The 22,972-nt window shown below is 40.7% G+C and overlaps 1 protein-coding gene across 3 annotated transcripts; it reads right to left on the minus strand.

The window, feature by feature from the left end:
- Nucleotides 1–564: 564 nt before the first annotated feature.
- Nucleotides 565–20,974, minus strand: LOC146974040 (RAC-beta serine/threonine-protein kinase-like). Of its 3 annotated transcripts, none has more exons than XM_085797111.1 (14): nucleotides 20,881–20,974; nucleotides 18,581–18,746; nucleotides 18,281–18,409; nucleotides 18,001–18,112; nucleotides 17,626–17,776; nucleotides 14,578–14,709; nucleotides 12,433–12,498; nucleotides 11,151–11,219; nucleotides 10,883–11,005; nucleotides 7,737–7,865; nucleotides 5,830–6,044; nucleotides 5,275–5,362; nucleotides 3,214–3,316; nucleotides 565–3,112 (listed from the first exon to the last, which is right to left on the minus strand). In XM_085797111.1, the coding sequence occupies exons 2-14, from the start codon at nucleotides 18,624–18,626 to the stop codon at nucleotides 3,033–3,035; spliced, it is 1,443 nt and encodes a 480-aa protein (XP_085653237.1). In that variant the 5' UTR covers nucleotides 18,627–18,746; nucleotides 20,881–20,974; the 3' UTR covers nucleotides 565–3,032. The 3 variants fall into 3 exon arrangements, with proteins under 3 accessions (XP_085653237.1, XP_085653236.1, XP_085653238.1); XM_085797110.1 differs by having other exon boundaries at nucleotides 20,870–20,974; XM_085797112.1 differs by having other exon boundaries at nucleotides 20,658–20,974.
- Nucleotides 20,975–22,972: the final 1,998 nt, after the last annotated feature.

A 22,972-nucleotide genomic window follows, 5' to 3' on the forward strand; every position in this document is an offset into this window, starting at 1 on the left:
CATACAGTGGACAATAGAAACGCCACACTACCAGCACCTCGACTGTTCGCTCGCTGTGCACGGGCATTTTTCTCATTTTTGATACATTGATTATATTCACAACATTATGACCACTGACATCAATCCATCCCTCCACTGTCTATACCACTTATCTGTGCATTGTGCTTTGGGGAGGGGCTGGAGACAAATCCAGCTGACATAGGGCGAGCCAGGCACATAAAGCAGCATATTAACATTTAGTCCTTGAAGTTGATGAATAGGAAGCAGCAAAATGGGTAAGTACAAGACAAACCATCTATATTTTCACAAGTCTGTTATTACAATTATCAACAGCTCTGCTTTTTGTTACCTCTGGCTGCTGCTAACATCCGGTAACATCTACCTCATGCTGTCAGGACACAGATAAGTTAAAGGTGTCAGGATGTGCAACTTGAAGGCTGGATTTACAAAACCTTTCTCAACTCATAGCACAGCACTTTATCCCAATAAGTGCTAGTGGAGCAACAGAGCTGCAGCATCGTCCAGACAGAGCATGAAAAAAAGAAAAGAAGTGAGACACCACAGTGTATTAAGACAGTTAAAAAGGTGTATTGGATCATTGTCTTTCAGAATTACATTCATAGACAAGTAGAAATGAACTGTTTTAATAGAATAATGTAACTGAAAAACATACATTTCTTTCAACCATTATGAATTTTCCTTAATTTGAGACCGGGTTCAGGGGGAGAGGGGAAGGACGAGGGGAAAACAGCAAGTCGAGGAGTAAAACTACGAGATAAACAAGACAAAAAAATAACGGAAATTATTTCAAAACAGCATATGTGGTAGAAGGCTCTGTGAGCAAAGGGAAGTTGAGCAGGATTTCTGCACCGGCTCTTAATTACAAGTGACACAACAGTGTAGCACCAACACAACGTTGGGTGCATTTGCATGTACAGTATAACACCCAGTATTGCAAATCTCAATGGTGTACCCCTAACTGGTTACCATTAGATGTTGTTAATAAAAGACGGGAAGAGAAAAAAGAGAGACAGTCTCGCAAGTCCACATTGCACTCAAACACAAAATCTCACAATGGACCATGTTCATGATATGCACAGCTCGCTGGATGAGTTTTTTTTTTTCTTTCTTTGCTGTCCAATCAAATCTAGTGGTATGCTCACGTCTGAAAAGCAGCAGTTTGGATGCACTGGAGCATTGGAAGAATAGTAATATTTACAGAGAGATGACAGATAGTGGCCAGGAGAATATTATAATGTATGAACTGTTAGCAACAGCCTCGAACTTATAAAAAATCTCCAGCGGGTTAAGTTTAGCAAAGGGAGTTATTATTTGAGGAAAGATGGCTCTCACAGAAAGGCTACATAGGACAAGCTATAACATAGGTATGAGTGTATTAGCTTTGAATGCCAAGAAAAGCACGACATTCCTACTATTAACACGTTTTCTCCAAAAGTGCTATGAAATCAGTTTTGCGCTAGGGCTGGTTATACTTGGACAATTTTCAACAGTTAGTGCTGATAAAACACCTGTGCCTTTGATATGGCAATACTTTACTTTGAATTTTGTACATTTGAATATTTTTCAACAAAAAACAAACAAAAAAAAAAGAGAGAGAGAAAAGAAAGTTCTCAAATGCTAAATGATGCTGTTGAAACAGAGGAAGCTATACAAAAAATGTAGAAATTATATGAAATCATTTAAAATTGGCCAAATGTTGAAAACTATCTGGTCAAAAAAAAGAAAAAGAAGAGGTCAACAGGATTATGAATCTGACCAGATATTTGATGACAACTTTTGGTATCCGACAGTCTTTGATATTTGTTATATATAATAAGAACAACAATAACGAGCACTGACATAAATTCAGGAAGCTTTCAGCTACATTATGAACATGGGCCAACTGAAAAACAAAATGAGGTCTGCTTTCAATCATTAAGTGCTTATTGAGTCTCTTAAATCACATGGCTGGTGTGTATTTAGCTGATCGAGAAGATCGAAAATGTGGTTGAATTAAAAAAAAAGAAAAGAAAAAAGAAACATCGTTTAAATAACATATACACCTTGTGCATTAAGGTATTCCCAATCCCCAGTAATTGCTGTGTCACACTTGACAGATCTGTTATAACAAAGATCACAGTCTGAGAGCAAAGTCATAAACACATGATTTGTTTTCATTGCATACAGTTTAAAAAGGACAGCCTCTCTCTCTCTGCGACGCTCATGTTTCGCTTTGTTAAAGCTTTTCTCCATGAAGACACTTTGATCATCACGTGTTCTCAATTCATCTGTTGTTCCTGATGCACGGCGGGTAAGTGTAGTATGTATATATATATATATATATATATATATAAAAAAAAAAACACAGTTTAGATTCGATGCCCACATTTTCTCAAAAAAGAAAAACAAAAGAAACAAACACACAAAAAAAAATCCACACACACCTTAACAGAACAACACCCAACAAACTGCCACGCGATTTTCTTCCTCCCTCATATACGTCTTATCACCAGTGGTAACAGCTAGTTCTGAAGAAGAGCACTTTGAAACATAATGTAGGAGCTGTATGGCTTCTCATAATAAGACCATAAAAAGGACAACGTTTAAAAAAATGACTGGTGGTTGTACAGTCTGAAAAAAGCAGCAGCAGCTGTTTATAGGCCATCTGAAAGGTGCTACAGACAGTCCTGATTGCGTTGTTGTTGTTGTTGTTGAGTTGTGCTGACTATGTGAGGTACTGAAGTCCAGTCTGATACAGTACAGCCAGTGCGGCCGGGCTTTGTCTGTAGTGTGGATGGAGGGGATGTCTATAGAGAAATATGGCCACCAGCTGAGGCACTTGGATCCTGCAAGGACCAAAAACCACAATATAGATGGAGGTTCTCGTCCTTGTATAGTCGTAATGGATGATGCCAAGGTGTTCATGCCTCATGTGTTTTTTTTGTATATGATTGTGTTTGTGTTTTTTTTTTTCTTTGTGTGTGTGTCTGTGTGTATGTATATGTCTGTGTGTTTGTGTGTGTGAGATGCTATCACTCTCTTATGCTAGCGGAGTAGGAGAACTGGGGGAAATGTGCTTGCTGGCCAGAATCGTCACAGTCCAGATTGTTATCTGTAAAGAACAAGACAGCAGACAGCAAGTCAGCGTTTTCACAACCGAGAACCTGAGTGTGGATGATGATGCTGATGGTGGTGGTGGTGAAGGACACTTACACTTGTCTGGTGGAGTGAGAGTGATGGTCTGTGCTGTGAACTCTTCATCAAAGTACCGGGTGTCTGTCTCTGATGTCACTTGTGGTCTGAAGAGAGGTGTGAGCTGAGGGAGAAAGAGAGGATTGGTTGAAGTGGAGAACATAACTCAATGCCTACAAATCCCTTCATATGTGTGCAAAGGCAGGAAGGAGTTACCAAAACAAACAAAAACCCATGATTCAACGGGCCTAGGGGCTGAATTCATAAAGACCCAAGTGGTTCACTGTGCTGTCAATCAGTACGTTTACATGACACTTGAGAAAAGTGAATTATTGCCTTAATTCGACTATAACTGGACAACGTTAGTCCGACTAATATCTATATAAGACACCCAGATAATGCGATTGGAATTAGACTTTCTCCGGTGTATGTATACGCCTCAATCGGAGATTAACTGGACAACGCATGTGCGCTGCTCCACACCCCCCACGCTGGCGTAAGACCCCGGAACAAAAACATCCAAGAAAGCCGGTCGAAGAAGCTATTGTTGTAGCGTTTCGGCGTTCTTGTCTCGTCTGCCTCTCGAAATCACCATGACCACGAGGGATAGCGTGCACCTTATCTGCACAATAAGTAACGTGCACATTACGTACGAGATGAACAAAGCCGTACGATTAACCATCTCGCTGTTTTTGGAAAATGCCGGTCTGCCGCCTGGCTAATAGGTCAACCGGAAAAGGTTGCGTATTAACCCGCTGAAATGATGCATTACCGCCATCTGGTGTTGAGGAGGAGGACACGTTCCCGTCAGTTATTCGATTTTCTCAGTTGCATGTAAACTGGGACAAGGACAGAAGTCCGATTAGACGCCAAAATCGAATTTGGAGCATAGCTCGAATAAGCTCTGCATGTAAACGTACTGAATGTTAAAGACAAACTATGCAAGTCTGGTCACTTTTTCTCTGTTTTGGACGCTTTTTTCTCTACGGAGCTCCCCCTACAGTTTCAGAGTGCACGTTTTCACTGTCATATATAAACTCACCGCTAACCCTCCTCCCTGGCCACGTGCATTTGTTTTTAATGAAGTCGACGAGAAGGCAATCCGTGGAGCGATGTCTACAGAGGCGGGTAATGTTAACAAGAGATTACGGATTACCGGGCGTGTTTCTCACAAAATGAGCTCTGGGACACCGGGTCGGAGCCGCTGATCTTGCATGGTTGGTTTTCGGGCCAAGAGACGCTATAGGTGGAAGGCAGAGAGCCTCCAATTTCCCAGTAACAAGTCATTCAACCATCACAATTACTCTTTAACTGTTTAATTAAGGTTCAAATCTTGCATAGTTCCTCTTTAAGATCACAGTGTTGTGCACAGTGCACAGCATGAGCCAGGGAGGTAATGTAGGTGCACATCCAGTTAAGGCATGTAAAATAAGACATTCTTGTATTGCTCTCTACTGAAAGCCGTTCTAGTTTTCTCTTTACAACGTTGCACCATTACTGTTTGTTTAGACGCTGTTGGCTTTGGAAGGCAAGGTGCTCAAATTAGCTATAATCCATGTGTAAACACTCATTTAAAAGCAAATACGTTAGGCTTTTGTTGTCAGAGTGAGAGTGTAGGCGTCATTCACTCCCAGGTCAAATGACTCTGCAGTAGTCATGTCTGGTGTTTGTCTGGATCAACAGTCATCTCTATCTACCTGGATCAACAACAGGGTAAATGGAGATGAAACGATGGAAAAACTGTATCAAAACTCTAGTGACCAAAGTCAAGAAGTAGTTATAGTTATAAGTGTTGTCATATTATTGTGAAAATTTAAAAAAAAAAAAAAAAAAAAAAAAAAAAATCAAATTGAAACAATCATGGTGCCAACGCATCTATGTCACAGATGGGGACAAAGGACCAGTAGCTGTATGATAGTAGTAGTATTAGTAAAAGAAGAAGAAACCTACTTTTACCCACAAATTTTGGAGTAATAAAGTAACAAATTGTTGCAGAAATAAATCCTAAGAAATTAGTGACTTTCTTCGCAGCTGACTGAAAAAGAACAACAACTTATGGAGAACCGATCGATAATGTCGTACCTTCTTCTGCACCACATCCTGCCAGTTGATGGAGATGAAAAACTTGTGAGTCATAACGTCTTTGGCATCGTTGGGCCCTCCGCCTAACCTGTGAGTAACAAAAACAAGATCGTGTAAGAAATCAAGCAGGTATTTCCAAGAGCGACGGACACACAGAGTTAACATTAGGGCTGGGAGAAAAAATCAATTCACATAAATATCGCGATATCTTTTTTGACGATTTTTAAATCGATTTTTTTTTTTTGGGGGGGGGGGGGGGGTATTTTTTTAAATATTGTGCAATGTGCATTTGTTCGCCTTTTTTACATACAGAGAGTACAGATTATGAAAAGGGTTTAAGTTCACTTTATAATGGAGTATGTTAATTTATAGTCTCCTACAGTATTTGTGTGCAGATAAATGTTAAAAATGCAGACAAAAAAATCGAGAGAATCGGCAATATCGTAGAATCGCAATTTAAATGGAATCACCATCCAAAAAATCGTAGAAGACTCGAATCGGGAGAAAAGCATATCGTCCCAGCCCTAGTTAACATGAGTGTGGTCAAACTAACACCTCTGTTTAGGATCCTTCTTGAGCAGGCCTGCCAGCAGGGACTTGGCCTCAGGAGACAGGTTCCTGGGGAAGCGGATCTCCTCCATGAGGATGAGCTCAAACAAACGCTCGTGGTCCTGGTTGTAGAAAGGCAGACGGCCGCACATCATCTCATACATCACCACACCCAGACCCCACCAGTCGACGGCCCGGCCGTAGTCGTTGTCTTCAAGGACCTGAGGGGAAAACAAGACATTTGTTTACTTAAAGCAGAAGTATCGCGATCCGGTGGTTTTGTCTAACTTCCTGTCAGCCAATGGAGTTAGAGGACACAGAGAGGACCGCCCCTTTATGCCGTTCTCTCTCCTCATTGGATAAAGGTTGTAGGATACAAGGAAAGTTTTCTCCTCGGCTTACAGCAGAGCAGAGTGACTGACAGACCCGTGTTTCAGACCAAACACTCTATGTAAGTGATTGCTGTCAGAAGATACAACTATTTAAGACTTATATTAACATAAATATTCCACTTACTTCTGCTTTAAAAGGTCTAATATGTAGGAATTCCCCCCATCTAGCGGTGCGGTTGCATATCTGAACGTATTCTTGATGTTGCATTCATGTGAAATCGGGCAGACGTCAGACAGACAACAGACGCTGCATGTAACAGGATAAACAAGCGTCTATGTAAACAAGTGGTCCGCCAGCACGAGGCAGAACAATACAGGCGTGACAATATGTTGTCATGGTGATGTGGTATTGTTTACCTGACCCACGTTTTACCGTCTTTCTCTCGCTGAGTAAAATGACATCCGGTTGGTTTGCCGACGGCCGTCTGCCTGACTGCACCTGAATGCAACACCAGTGCCTCCGTCCTTCCTCACACTACACAGTGGTGACAGTTTTAACAGGCCGAGCCCACAGCTCCGCTGAGTTTCCGTGGTTACCTACGGTCACGCTGCCACTCAACGTAAAAAAATGGCGATGCAAAATGGCCGCCTCGGTTCGGTGCGTCAACCACTTGTGTATTTGTTACGACTTGTAACAACTCATTCTAGGGTACCAGAAAGCTTTCATTTGTATGCGGCTGTGATTCCACTTCAGTGAAATACGGATTTATGAAAGACATATTTGATTTTTGCTGATAAAAAGCCAAATAAGTCACACACTGGGGCTTTAATGACGACAGTGGCAGTAGAGAAGTCACTACATTGCACATTTCTCACACCTAAACCTATATTTTTTTGTGTGTTGTATAGTTTCATGATGACTTCCTGAGATGAAATTGATCTTTGGTCTGAAGTATATCAGAATAAAGAATCAGACAATTTGCTGTTATTCTTCAATGCCACACAGGGGCCTTAGTGATTAGGTCCAACACAGGTTTTTTAATAGATAACAAGTAACAAGCAGCACGAGGCAAAAATAGCCTGCTCAACATCACCCACATGGAACAAGGGGGAGGGCCAATGAATAACTCACCACCTGTTACTGTAAGTACCTGTTTTTAACAATCACAGGGAGGGAAGGGGGAGGATTACTTCCATGCAGAACCAGTTTAAACATGAAAAAAACACCCAATGATGTAATGAGAGCATGTGCAGTTCTTCGAAATGTCCAGAAGAGGTCACTAAACATCTGCAGGAAAAAAAACAAGTGTCCACTCTCAAGAAAGATGAAGGGGGGAAAAAAGGGAAGGAAACAGATGACCCCTCTGTTGCAAGCAAGTCTAAATCTAGAAAAATGTTATCTTTGCTTCTTACAAGTTGATGAGAGCATGCGAGCGATGCAGCAGAGGTCACGTGATGGGCTCTGGCTGCCGAAGAAAAACCTTCAGTGGCCGGCCACACTTCTGAACCTTTGTGATTCAGGGCAGCGTGTTAAAAGAAGAAGAGGCGAGATGTGACACCAACTCATTTTCAGCATCTTACCTCAGGTGCGAGATATTCAGGAGTTCCACAGAAGGTTTTCATGGTGGCGTCCGGAGTAATTCCCTCCTTACAAAGACCAAAATCAGTGATTTTGATGTGGCCGTCTTTGTCCAGCATCAGATTCTCCAGCTGCAACAGAATGAAATAAAACACTCATCAAATCTGATTCTCATGATCATAAATATGATTCAGGGAATTGAATTTGGCTTTAATCAGGGGAACATAATAGATCCTTTGATTTTACACTTTTACATTCTAACTCAGGTTAGTTATATTGATAACTACTTTTACTACAGGGTCTCTGCAGGTTTCACCAGCTCAAATTTAAGACTTTTTAAGACCATTATGGATGAAATTTAAGACCTATATCATGACAAATAAAAAAAACAATACAAAAGAAAGGTTGAGTGACAAAATTTGAAATTGATTGCAATATATAAGTTGCGTGTTAGAAAATACATAAAATACATTCAATAAAGCACAATGAAGTGTCGCAGGAGCCTTTTATTGAGCATTTGCGGTAGCAAGGGCTCTACCATAACATTTTTCCCAAGGAGCACACCTAAAGTAAACTATTTGGGGGCACAAAAAGAAATTGGGGAGCGAAATTAAAAATGTTTATGTAACACATTATTTATTTAATTCACTGGCAACCAACAGGCAGATGGCTTTAAGCCTTGAATAATGTTAAGGGTCAAACGTGACCCGTTTTTACATTGGAGAACAGTAAAAATACCAACACTTCACCTCTGGCCTGAAATGTGATGACTTCTAATGTGACCCAGAATAGACAAACATGGAAATATTTCAACTTCTTTAATCAACAGACACGAGCCACAACCTGTTCTGTATTATGACCAACACAATATTTGACACATGAAGTAAATACATTGGCCTTTGGTCACCCCTATATATTATGGTATTAAACTACATCTTTTTATTTAACTAGGCTAGTTAAATCACAGTAGCATACTGATTTGTTGAACTTACAGGCTTGTTACTAAGTATGTATTAATTATCATGATAATCAGCCTGATGTAAATAAAACTCAACCTGATGACCACCAAACACGATGAAATAGACGAAGACGTGATGGTCGTGTCGCAAAAAAAAATATTATGTGTATCGCGTCGCAAAAAAAGGCGCGTGTACCGCGTTGCCCGGCGTGAATTCGCGGCTAATCGCGTCTTTGCATTACGGCCTTTCACACCGCGGACATAACGAATAAACGGCACGTGACAGTGTGTTCACCGAAAATTCGGTGTGAAGGAACAACATAGAACAGGACCAGTGTGGAGTTGTTTCCTCTTTTTACCGACAGCTCCACTCTCCCTTACTTACACGTAACTACTGTTATTGGTGCGTTGAGGCCAGAGAATTGTGGGATTTGTAGTTTTTGAACGATCACAGGTTGTGATCTTTCTTTTTTGTGATTTTCCTGGTTCGCACATGCATTTTTTTAGGGACAAATGCGAGTGAAATGCTCGCCCATGGTGGGCATAAGAAAATGTAAGACCTGTCTAAAATTATTTAAGACTTGAACACAATAATTCAACATTTTAAGGCCTAAAATTTAGATTTTCAAATTTTAGACTTTTTAAGACCCCGCGGATACCCTGTACTAATGTTGTTATAGACCAACAGTGCTTCTACTTGAGTACAGACTACTCCGCCCACGAGGGATGTCATGAGACCTCACACTCCGGTACCAAGTTCATGTCAAAATGAGATGGTACTTGTTGTTCTGCAGTATCAGAGGTACTGTGTGTATTAACCCAACAAGCAACATCAGACTTGAAGAGAAGAAGGCGGCAAACAGCACAGTTAATAATAACAAAAACACCACTCAAAGTTGTAGCATCAAGTGAGAGTGCAGTAACTGGTTTGCCACTCCTTAAGAATTACTTAATTAATCCCCAAGGGGAAAATTCATGATTCATTCATACATAGCTAACATACCACCAGCTCATAAAGTGAGCTTGGTGCTCACAATGTTAGTGCACTACTGTCACCACTATTCACCTGTCATCTGTCAGAATGTAACACTTACTTGGTAAATGAATGTCTTAGTCAACATATTAGGAGGTGTACTGACTATCAGATGTCTGCTGTCGTGACATCCCTACTACTACCCACCACTACCAACATGGTGACAAGCAAGCACAGTCATTGTGAAGTATCCAATGACGAGAAAGAGACATGTTGTTGGCTTCGTGGTTTGCCAACAATGTTATGAAACAGGGATGTTGTGATTGTTGAGTGTAAACTAATACAAAGCAATCAGGACATGGCTGCGATTTTCTGTTCATTCACAGAAACAATCCTGAGCCGAACTGGTGAGTCATTAGAAATACTGATACTGACAAGAAGCCACAGCAGCTCAGTTCTGCTACAGGCCAGACAAACAAAACCTGAGGTTAATTCTTCTTCACTTTTTGCTCTAGTCTCTATCGATTGGATTTTTAATGGATATTTACACTAAGTCCAATGTAAAGATGATAAAGATATGGAGAGAGAATAAAAGTCACTTTTTTACACTCTAATAGAGGACTTCTGTACAGCAGTGCATGCTGATTTTAATGAAATGTTACCAGCTTCTCATATTAGCTGCTGTGGAGTTATTTTTCACAGGATAAAATGACAAACGTCACTAGCGCTACGTTGTGTGTACTGTCACTAATTCTGTGAGTAACTTGATGACAAACCTAAATTAAACTTGGCTGCTGTCCGTCTGTCTGTGTGTGCTCTCAGGACACCACTGTTAGCACTGGTCAAAGATAGTTTAGTTTGAGAGCTTCACTCTAACATCCCTGCAGAACCAAAAGATTGGACGTCTTTCTTCAAAACAGAGTGAGACATCTTCTTTTTAGTGGATTGCGTCATGTGACAGTCAGGTGTGGCATTCTCCAAATTGAATTCCTATCAATGATTTAAGCTTACGTACTTCACATTTCTGGGCCGTGACCTTCAGTGTTTGAGAGTTGTAATAGTCTCAGCTGTTATTATACACACACACACCTACGTCACTGGTCTCCATTGTCATGAAAATACAGGTATCACATTGGACTCAGCTTTAGTAGAGACCCAATAATACCCAGTGAATGTAATATTACACATAGATTCACTACTTATGAATGAGTATTCACCTTCAGATCACGGTAAACGACATCGTTTGAATGCAGATATTCGAGCGCCGACACAATCTCGGCACCATAGAAGCGAGCCCGGTCTTCTGTGAACACTCGTTCCCGTGACAGGTGGAAGAAGAGCTGGAAGAGGCGAGAGCAGGTGGTGAGCATTTGCCGGTTAGAAAAAAAAAAAAAACCTCTATGTGCGCAGCAAGCTGTTGACACCAAATGACATTAGTGTATCTCCACGTGACTGGGATGTGTGTGTGTGTATGCGAAGTCTCACCTCGCCCCCGTTGGCGTATTCCATTACAAAACAGAGTCGATCGTGGGTTTGGAAGGCATATTTCAGTGTCTGCAAGGAAGAAAATGAAGATGTTAGGTAAAACAGATGGTGAATCAGTACTGCACGTGTTACACTGCCCCCACCATCAAATGTGACAAACATTTTAATTATTTCAAAGCACAAAGAGTTGTTTTGAACATATTTGCTAACAGGTGAATTACAGTATATTCCTGTTCGTTAAAAGGATAGTTCAACATTTTTGGCAAATTGGCCAAATGCCATAATCCCTATAGTCATAGCAGTAGGTTGTCGGTGCAAGCTATTTTTAGAACGGCAGAGCAGAGCCGCGAGCTGCTCAGAGCTACGCTACGGAGGCTCATGGGATTTCTTGGTTTCCCTCATCAAACTCATCAAATACACAATCCAACAACTCCACAACGCTCTGGTGGACAAGTTGTGACCTGCACATTCACCACACTATGAGATAATAACACAACGTTACCAGACAGAGAGTTGTTTTAGAGGGAAATGCAGAGACTGTTTGATGAAAAACTGTCCCTGAAGGCAACGTGCATCAGCGGTTCTGCATGAATTTCCCTCTAAAACAACTCTGTCTGGTAACGTTGTGTTATTATCTCATAGCGTGGTGAATGTGCAGGTCACAACTTGTCCACCAGAGCGTTTTGGGGTTGTTGGATTGTGTATTTGATGAGTTTGATGAGAGAAACCAAGAAATCCCATGAGTCTCCGTAGCGTAGCTCTGAGCAGCTCGCGGCTCTGCTCCGCCGTTCTAAAAACAGCTTGCACCGACAATTAAAGGTAACGAACCTACTGCTATGACTATAGGGGATTATGGCAATGGGCCAATTTGCCAAAAATGTTGAACTATCCCTTTAAATGAGGAACCAACATTTCAGATTTAGAGATAGTTATTATCTGAGCTGTATGTGGGCTGCTAACATCTAAGAAAATAATGGTAAATTAAATTTTTTTTTCCATCTCCAGTGACAGAAAAAACTAAAGCGTAATGTTTCATTGATTGAAACCCCTTCAACAGCACTCGTGCTTACATGAATATTGAGGCATTCCTAATAAAGACAATAAGACTCTGTGAGTGTATCTCAGTCTAGATCAAAGTGATGGAAATATATGGCAAAAACACACTGTATATAAACAATACACTATTCATATTCAGTGGTGAACTCAGTCACAAGGTGCTCGGCACTGACAGCTTTTGAAACTTGTGCAAGACATACGGTACGAAGAAGTGCAGCGCTCTCACCGTGAGGAAGGGATGTCGTGTGTTTTGTAACACTCTGCTCTCTGTAACTGTGTGGGCCACCTCATCCTGTCAACAAAGACATTGTGATTGTGAAGATTAAATACATGCGATATATAAACTGTGACAGGCATCGAGATGGCGACACAGTGGTTTGACACCATATCTGTTTCAATCTGAGATGGAAAGCGTCCGAATGTTCAGGCAGCTGTGGTGCTATGTGAATGCAGGTGATGTTCACAGCGGTCTCTCATTTTGATCCTGAGTCTGCAACAGCCGAGCAAAGCAACATCACCCCGGTTATTCTGAGCTGCAGGTTGTTCAATGAAAATTAAAGGGACAACGAGGAGTTTTGGAAAGCAAAGTGCTTTCACACTACATTTACCATGAGCCTCCGCGCACACTGTGAAATTCTTGGACCGGCGCACAGAGAATAATTAAAGTCAGAGGTTCGAAGACAATCAGATACCGTCGTAGTTCCGACCATGAACGGCGATTCGGCGGCGTTATCCCCATGACCCGCCGGGCAGCGTCCGCGAAACCGAAAGTAAGGAAACGCTGGTCGACTCGCCCAGCATTTCTACCATTAATTAAAATAACGATAGAAACAAAACGATATATTTATCGAAAATGGGCCCATTAACAAGTGGTAACGTAGATTCATCCACATTAATATGAGACTTTTTTTATTGTCACAGGATTTTTCATTCTGCCGATGGAGAAACTCCTCGTTGTCCCTTTAAGATATGATAATTATATTTATTTTGTTTGATAAACTCCTACGGTAATTTTCAGACTATTGAGCGCACCTGAATATAAGCCGCACCAGCTAAATTTTAAAAGAAAATACATTTTGTACATACATACAAGCCGCAGGTTTTCATGTTGTATATTTACAGGGAAAGACAGTAGGGAACTATGCAAGTCCGCTCGCCTTTCCGCTGTTTTGGTTACGCTCCTCTCGCCCATGTGCATTTGTTTACAACGAAGCCGGCGAAAAATCAATAAATATAGCGGTGGATAACATTACATAACATATACGATGTTACGGCGTGTGTGTTTGTGTAGTCTTAACCGTCATAAACAAAAAAATTACAGGTTACGGAGCGCGTTTGTGTTGCGGTGTGCAGAGACGAGAGCTGGGACACCGGGGCGAGCGAAAAAAGTAGCGGCTTATAGTTCGAAAATGACGGTACTTTGTTTGTTAGAAGCTCTGTTTTAAGTTCAGAGTGAACACATGCAGTGTCTGGAACAGCAAAAACAATTTAACAGGTTTATATCAATATCTATCTACTGCTTGTTAATACTTGTCACTTTCTTGTAAACTGCTCTGTCCCAGTCCAGAGTGACTCAGTTCTTCCAGTGATCCGATTGGTCTGTTGGAAGGCTTCGAACTGATCCTCTTACCTTTACCTGTCCTGAAGCATGTTAGTAGTTCAGCACAGTGATTAAACATGAAGTTACCTCGCTAACCGCAGATCCTGCACACTGCCTGCTTTGTGTGTTGTTTTGTGCATCTATGCAAATTTACTGTGTGTGTTGACTTGGTGTCAGATCAGTGATTCTCAAGACCGGTTCAACCTCCTGCCGTGGCCTGCAGCTCAGCACCGACTGTCGTCATTTGATTTTTATTAACAATAACAATTACAGTTAATACTCAAATGAATTACAATAAATCTAATTCATGACATTTATGGTAGATGAGCTGCCAGACAAATGAATTTCCTTCGGGGATTTATGCAGTAGGTCTTATCTCATCTTATCTTAATAATAATTTTCCTGAAATGCTTACTTGCCAATCAGCAGAACGTTTTATATCAATTATAACCTGCACAATGTAAACATCTATTTTTGGGATGTAAATTGTACCTTCTGATTATTTATGTGCATGCTATTTAAGCATAGACATTAATTACTTGAAGCATTGATTGACATGATAATTTGGGGAATGTTATATCACAATACTTATCATTGAAGTACTAAGTAAGAATCCAGTGTAAAGTCCTGTTCAGTCGAGTCTTTTGTTGCACTTAATGATCGAAATCAGGTTGGGAATTTAAGAAACACATGACAATGTTTTGAAGTTAAGTTAATAAAAACCAGTGTGTGTTCATGGTACCTCGTGGTCATAGTAACAAGCTTACTCACCTTGGCTATAATGACTTCTTTGCGAAGTATTTTCATGGCATAATGTACTCCTGTGGACTTCTCCTTGACCAGGATCACCTTCCCGAATGTGCCCTTGCCAAGCAGCTTGAGGTACTCAAAGTCACTCATATTCTGTAAAAAAAAAACAAAAAAAAAAGTACAAAGTGGGTGTGTGAGAATTCATTAGTAATGTGGATTTTAAGTATTTTAAGTGCTCATCTCGACAAATACAAGTCAACAGAATACATTTTCAGAAAGAGATGGGTTTTCCTGGTCAGAATGCTGTGCTTCTTGTTGTTGCTTGGATTTTGTTCTTTTAGGACTAATGTTTTTCTAATATTTTCAAAACTTGAAATGTCCAAAAGTGAGAGTCGTTCCAGCGAAATTAGATCCAGCCGAGAGCCGCGTATATCCATATAATGCGAGTACACGGGGCAGTGCAATGCAGCCTCTAAATAACACATTATCTGCCGCGAAACTCGTTTATTTCACCAATATTTTGTTATGATACGCTAGTGCTATTCCCCTCTGAGTCCGGGGTTAGCTGTTATCAACATCCGGGGTCTGTAGGTTGACCTACTGACCTCTGACCTGGATGATGTCATCTCTGAGCGCTGGATCTGATTTCGTCGGAAGGACTCGTAATGACACCAAAAGTTATCTGGGTGAGTAAATGATCGTATTTTATGCTAGAAATAAGGTCCAGATTGTTAAAATTGGAAATTCCTCTTTAAGTCACTGTCCTTCATCATGAAGACAGTATGTTGTTATCACAGAGGTGTTGATGTGGGACAGTGTCAGTCTTTCATGGCATTTCACGATTATCGGCATGAAGGCAGCAGGACAGTGATCATTCAGGCTGTAATCCTCCTGTTGTCCTTCTGGGTCAAACTGACCTAATCTGTTCCCTTCCTCCATCCTTCCTTCTTTCCTTCCTTTCTCCCTTCCTTCTTTCCACAATCCCTTTTCCCTTCCTTCTTTCCTCCCTTCTTCTTCCTTCCTTGAACGAATCTGTTCCCTCCCTTCCTTCCTTCCCTTCATCTTTAGATTGCCTTTATTGTCACTGAAAAAAAATTCAATGAAATTCACGTTGCTGCTCCGCTGTGGTACCACACAACACACACAAGACAGAATAAATACAAAACATAAAACCTATAAAAACATCACATGAGATAAGTATAAAAAATAAGTATAAAAACATATAGAAACATTAGTCCAGAAAAAGGATATTGCATTTTGCCCTGTCCTTACTTCTTCCTTCCTTTTTGACCCAATTGCCCTAATCTGTTCCCTCCCTCCATCTATCTTTCATTCCTTTTTCACTTCCTTCTTTCCTCCTATCTTTCCCTTTGTCCTTCCTTCCTTCCTTCCTTGACCCAGGAGGACAACAGGAGGGTTAGGTCTGGCCACATGGTGGCGGCTGTCAGGCAGGTCAGAGCTGTGCTTTTGCAACTGGTTGATGCCGTCTGGTCCAAGGGGGTAGATCGGACTACACGCAGGCATAGCTCACAGTCGGCCATATTTGAACGGGCAAATTGCTCTGACTCTGGCTGCAGTTACAGTGCAGTAGATACGTGATCCAGTCATCTTCACTAAAAAAAACGATTCATAACTCTGTGAAAAATAAATCAGTATGTAGCTATTACTTTAACTATTTGCATAATGTTACTTTTACAAAAAAAAGTAAATGATTAAAATGATCCGTGATTTTAAGTATGCTGCATCATAACTGCATAAACGTTCATAAAAAATCAAACCGTTTTGAAATCGGACAAAAACTGAGCAAGTTGTGGTCATTATAGCAGAACATGCAGCATAGGCTTAATGCTCTGAGGGAGAGAGTTGCCCGTCCCACGATGGCCGCCGTACTGGCTACGCTTTGTCATTGGGCAGCAGCGGTGGGTGAGTCATCTAGTCTTCTTATATATATCTATGGTCAGGTTGGCACAAGCTTTCAAGACTTCACTTGTCCAGGAACGGTATCATCAGCCTTTGTGCTGTTGCTGCTGTTCTGTACAACCCATGTGACCTGAGTGTGGGCAGATAATTCTGGTTTGGCCCTTCGCTGAAGCTGTTGTTGTTTATGTACACACCACCACCGCATCTTATCTCGCCAGAGTCGGATATCCAGATATATCCAGATAGAGGGCACAGACTGTTAGAGCCACAGCTGCATCTGCTGGGATGTTTTCATGCAGCCAGGTCTCTATTTATTATCATCGTGATACAGATGACCACATGGTTGGTGGTTTGGTAATCTGTAGCCTCAAATCGTCCATCTTGTTGTTTACAAGACAGTGGACGCTGGCGAGATAAAAGATGATTGGTGGAGCAGGTTTGTAGCTTCGCTCAGGTACCCGCACTTACTTACTTCTGCTTCCTCTTATTACACTGCAGCCTGTGTCTCCTCGCCGCTGCTTTGTTTGTCACTGTTTGCTATTTAGGATATCTCTTGTCCTTTTGCAGAGTCACCACCAGTACAATATATTACTCTCTGGGATCTTAACAGACGCAGGGTTAATAAGTGTTAAAGAGCACCAGGCCACTGTGTCTGCATGCATGCATCACTATACTTCCTCATGTTTGAGTGTATCGATTATCCTAATCTCATGACCGCACGCCTTGTCACGTACAAATGGAATTCATCAGGTTGAAACAGGCAATTTAGGGCAAGTTTGTTGGAACATTTTCTAGAGCTTACCTCACTTTTACAAAATACAAGAGCGTTAGGAGAAAAATTCAAAACTGTTCTTGCGTGAGCTCAACGTCTGGCCAACTCATAATCTCAGTATAACATATGGAAGCTAAGAAGAGGAAGCAGTCTGCTCTGCTTCGCTGGCTGCACAGATGAAAAACTCACTACAAAAAAGTATTTCTTTGACAACGTAATGTCATGTTTTAGAGCTAAACTGCTGATTAATGAATTATTAGTACGATAGAAATTCTAGCGACAAAAAAAGTTGAAAAGAAAATCCATGTTTTCAGATTTTTTTTTCAGACACTAGAGCTCTCAATCTTCTATTTCCCTCCAAAAAATGATCAGCTCACCACTTTGCTGCGGCACTTTGACATCGCCACCTCCATCTCCTCCAAGCTGCTTTCGCTGGGTGACCCAAACACATCCATCGGCTCGTCCTCCTCCTGTTCTCGCATCTTCAGACTATTTGCCACGGACTGGATTGCCCGCATCCACTCCTCCCTGAAAAGTAAAAAAAATCTCAAAAATTGAGGATGCCACTGAACGCCATTTAGGCATCACATTAAGTGTTTTCATCAATTTCATTTATTTGAATGGGACTGTGAATATTAATGAAAATACAATACATTTTTTTGTAAAAATGGCAGATTTAGCTCAGCAGTTGTTTGTAGTCACGGCTTGACACAAACCCTATCACTTGATATGCTATTTTTCCCTCTTCTTACCTCTCTTCATTGCTGTCCACATGAAAGGTACGTTCAATGACGGTGGTCCACTGTAGGCAACGGATGACAAATGTGTTGGGCCGAGGTCTTTCTGTCTTCATTAATTGACATTCTGTGAAATACACAACAAAGACGGTAGGATGCTTAAAGGACGCTGCTGAATACTGGAAAAGCATGCAACTCAAAACATCCAACTGATTATTCTGCAACATCCAAAAAAATAACAATCAATTACAGCTGAGTTAATGGTTTCATCTTAGTAACCTTCATCTTAACAAACCTGCGACTGAGAAGTTGTTGAGTGGTGGTGACGTCTGGTCGTTCAGGTCGGGCTTCTCCTTGTAGCCGATGAAGGAACCGTCACTCTTGAGGATGAAATACCTGGGCCTCCATGTTTTGATATATTCACCTGAGTCAGAGAGAGAGAGAGTATAAATTAAAATCAACAGGATCACCACTGACATTTTACTATTAACCCTTCGGCTCAACAATTCAAGGTATTTACCAAATTGAGCCATGGTTTACATGTATAACGCTTTAATAAATTCATTAAGCCTTTGTGAGCATGGTGACACCTTACCTCTTTTGTGGAGCCAACCCTCTCTGACTACATTAACTTCATTCATGGTGAGAGATGTGTTTCAAAGAGGACCAGGAACAAGAGGTCGGGGAGGGGAATGGTGGATTTCTTCTCTTTTGGGCCTTTTTTAAGTCTCAGTCACAGTCACAGCAAACCCAAACAGCACCTGAGGAATTAAATGAAGCAGCACAAATTAGACATTTTTAGCCTTTTTTTCAAATACTTACGATACTCGAAACAGAAACAGTCCGGTTTAGGAGTATCCGCACACGTTTGTTGTTTTGTCAAATCGTTTCAGCCACATTTTGGGAGGCCAAAAACTGTATTTTTTTGGAAACGGGTTCCAGAGTAGGTACATCTCAAAACGCCACCTTAGTGTTTACGTTGAAACAATGATGTCATGCCGCTGTATGTAATATGAGAAATTTTCAAGTTTTCACCTGTTATTAACATCTAGGCTACATCTCTAACAAATTTGACGTAAAATGCAATAAAAATGTGTAATAACAAAAGTATGAACGCAATATCAAGACATGCTTACAAGGCTGCTCTGGTTTAAACAAATGACCTGCAAAGAAGAACATATATCTCTAGATCATAAATTAAAATAAGCTCAGTTAAAATACTGCAGCCTCCGCAGCTTTAAGTCTGCGATTGTCATGTTTCAATTAATTCAATGACCTTTTCTCTACTGCACTGATGGTAAAATCTTTACGACATTATATGGCTCTGAAATGCATTGGCTGTATCGTTCTGTGAACATATGTTGTTAATATGACACCAGTGGATGACAAGTTACTAATTTTACCAAGGGAAATGAAATCAGATGACGCAGTGGCCAGGTTTTAATTAGCCATTAATAATATTCATGTAAGTAAATGTCAGGGAGAACACCTCCACTTAAAGGTCTTAAGGTCAAACACCAAATACTGAACAGGGAAATTACCAACAGGAATAGTAGCATGTGCACAGCAATGGATATAAAACACATTAAGTACCTAATTATTTTAGTTAGTGAAGTTGAAGGTGGATTATTTCTTCGTTTTTCTGCTTGTTTTTTTTTTTTAAATCAGTAAAGCTGTTTATATCTGCACACGTCACAAGTCTCTTCGGGATAGCTATGGCTCACATTTCTTTCCGGCATAAATAAACCGCATTGTAACGTTACAGCGTTAGGAAACCTACTTGTCTAGCATGGGTTCATATTCCTCACACCAATAAACACACTTGACGGTAATGACAAAACAGTGTGAACCACCATAACATGGATTATTTTTTGGAGTTATTATTGAACACAAAATGATATTATTATATAAGAAACGCAAAGACAAGGACCTTTGCTGCAGCTTCTGTACACTATGTATCTGTGTGTGTAAGCGTGTACTTTCACCCAGACTGAGTGTGTGTATGTGTGTCTGACCATCGAGCAGAGAACAAGGTGCTACATTTACAACCAATAATGCTAACGTTAAATTCACACATGCGGGGCTCAACTAAGCTGGAAAATATATATAAAACAAGACAAAAACAACCTTCAATTGTCTATTCTTGTGATTCAATATTTGTTCTTACCGGTCGAATCGCGTTTGTTGACTAGTTAACTTGGAAATAAACTCGCTGTTGTTGTGCTTGGCTGCCGTTCAAAGTTACTCAGCTAATGCTAATGCTAATGCTAACGGCTCTCAAACGCCTAGAGCCGTTAGCATTAGCTTCGTGCTAATGTGCAGTCAGTGTGATAAGTTAACTTTCAACGACCTGTGAAGCGAGTTAGTTATTGTCTTAACCGACATTTGACCAGTAAAGTCGTAATTTGTTACGCAAGTGAAACACACAAACACACAAAGAAAGAAACAAATAAAACATGTCATCTAACTTAGACCTAACTTCGCTAATTAAAGCTTAATATCACGTTTTTTAAGTTGGGTTATTTATCGGCTAAAAACACACACACTCGAGTGCTTTCCGTGCGATATTTGTTACAGCAGTGTTACACCACTGTTGTTGTAATGTTGCGAACGAAAGTGCAGCATCTCGCAGAAGTAAGAAATGTTTTGTTTATTATTTGTAAATTGCTTACATTAGCGATCATATGGCTTCTTGTAGGTTACTGGTGTTAGCCCTGCTGCTGCTGCTGCTGCTGCTGCTGATAGCGAGGCAATCACACACAACACAACACTATTCTTATATCAGCTGTGATTTACAGGCCTCCCCCTCCCCTCTCTCTCGGCTAATCGCGTACAACGATATACTTTTACACTTAAAATGATACAATAACAAGCTTCAACACACATTTCACTGACTTTATCCCACGTTGCTCTCGGTTCAGTGCAGGTTTTGACAAGCTAGATCCAGAGCAGGCCATCCGCCCAGGAAAACACCATGGACTCTTCTTCCTCTCGGCCACAGGGCGGTGGCGGCTGCTCTCTGAACGCACACAGCGCCGCCTGCAGGTAAAAAACACGCAAGTGCTGCTGCTACTAGGCTACTAGTCCTACAGTTGTGGCCAAAAAGTGTCAGTGTTTTTAGATCTTTTGTCAGATGTTAAGATGATATACAGAAGTATAACTGGGATACAAGCATCTCATAAGTGTTCATAAGACTTTTATTGACAATTACATCAAGTTTGTCAAGTTTCTTGGATGGTTGGGATCTGGGGTTCTAAATTAACTTTTTAGATCACCAGCCAATCAGAATTTCCACTGGCCAAATTTTTTCCAGTGAAAATAAGAGAGATTCTTTACGTGGGTATTGTTCCCATGAAAATAGCATTTTTAGCCTCTATCATACTGACGGGGTCATTCCTATGTTCCCACAGCCTTACGTTCCCACATTTCTAACTTTTGTTGTCACTGAAAATTAGGCCCCATGTTCCCGCAGCCCTTTGGTCCCACCATTGGTTGGGTTTAGGCAATGAAGAAAAGAGTTGGTTAAGTTTAGTAAAAAGACCAGGTAGAGGCTAGACAGGCCAGATAGATAGAGTCCAGAGAGATAGTGGGAACATAGGGCTGTGGGAACATGCATGCTCCCATACTGGCAACTGAAATAATTACTTTCAGGTATTGTGCCTCCTCTATTACAGTTTTTCTCCATTGGTTTGGCTCATTTTTCAAAACAGAAATTACATTCTCAAAAAACAACATGGACAAACCTCCAAACCACTTGGCAAATGTTCACAACAGAATTGTATTTCTCATTCATTTCATCACATTGTAGCCTAAATGTCTTCGTACATCTTTGCAAATGATTAAGTAGCTAGGCTACAGGTAATGTGTGTGATGTCAAACCTTATAGGCTACTCTTACCCTAAAATCCTGTTTTTATTATTTTATTATTTATTCATTTATTTTTTCAGTTTTATACACAATTGTATTCTGTTAGCTAGTCAAAAAGAACAACTAGTCCAGTAACTATTGTCAATGAAGGACTGGGCTAAGACTGAGAGGTGGGGAACATAAGTTGCGCTCTGGGGTTTGTTTTGGTACCATTCAGAATCAGAATTTATTTGTCATTGTACAACAGCACAACAAGATTAAAAGCTAAACCTCAAAGTGAAACCACACATAGAAACAAACAAGACAGACAACAACAGTAACGCAATCAGTGCCGACATTCAGTTATTCAACAATCAACAATTTGATCCTGATCGAGTAGCCTATGTGTATGGATAAAGTGACAGTGCAGGTGCATTGATGACTAGCAGGGTAAAATATGAGAGTACCTAGCCCATACAAATATAAAATGTAAAAAGTAAATAAATAAGAGATATGTATATAATGAATATAGCCATAGGCTGTCAGTTCATCAACATGCACATTCTCCTGAAAAGGGTGTTGCTGGGAGCAGATCCCCAGACAAATTCAATCTCATCATCAAAATGTCGGTCCTGATGAAGGCCAATAGACCAAAATGTTGATAAACAGAGGTTAAATGTGAGTGTGGGAGTAAATCATGATTCTGCAGTGAATTTGTGGATGAGCCCATCATTCCTTTGGCTGAGAAGCAACCCCACACATGAATGGTCTCAGGATGCTTTACTGTTGGCATGACACAGGACTGATGGTAGCGCTCACCTTTTCTTCACCGGACAAGCATTTTTCCAGATGCCCCAAGCAATGGAAAAGGGGATTGATCAGAGAAAACATCTTGTGTTGCTATGAATGAATAAATAAATACATTTTGTAGATGGGACCGACTGCTGCAGCTGCCCCTGCCTTCTCTGTAGGATACATTCACCATGTATGAATTCTCATGCTTTTGAATAAATGTGTGACACATCAAACCGCTATATGGTTAACATTTACACAGTATCATGATAGAAACCTAAACTTGTTAGGTGTGAACTCTGTCTGTCTGACACTTTGGGCTTGTGTCCTAAATGCCTTATGATTCTGA

The sequence above is a fragment of the Trachurus japonicus genome, chromosome 14 (genome assembly GCF_045865225.1).
Source record: "Trachurus japonicus isolate A0001 chromosome 14, Traja_1.0".
NCBI classification, from domain to species: Eukaryota; Metazoa; Chordata; class Actinopteri; order Carangiformes; family Carangidae; genus Trachurus; species Trachurus japonicus.

Coding starts and splice junctions, on each gene's coding strand:
- LOC146974040 (XM_085797111.1), bottom strand. CDS start 18,626: ATGAATGAAGTTAATGTAGTCAGAGAGGGTTGGCTCCACAAAAGAG. Junction 18,113..18,280: donor CAACAACTTCTCAGTCGCAG/GTTTGTTAAGAT, acceptor TGTATTTCACAG/AATGTCAATTAATGAAGACA. Junction 6,045..7,736: donor CTGAATATCTCGCACCTGAG/GTAAGATGCTGA, acceptor TTTTCCCCTCAG/GTCCTTGAAGACAACGACTA.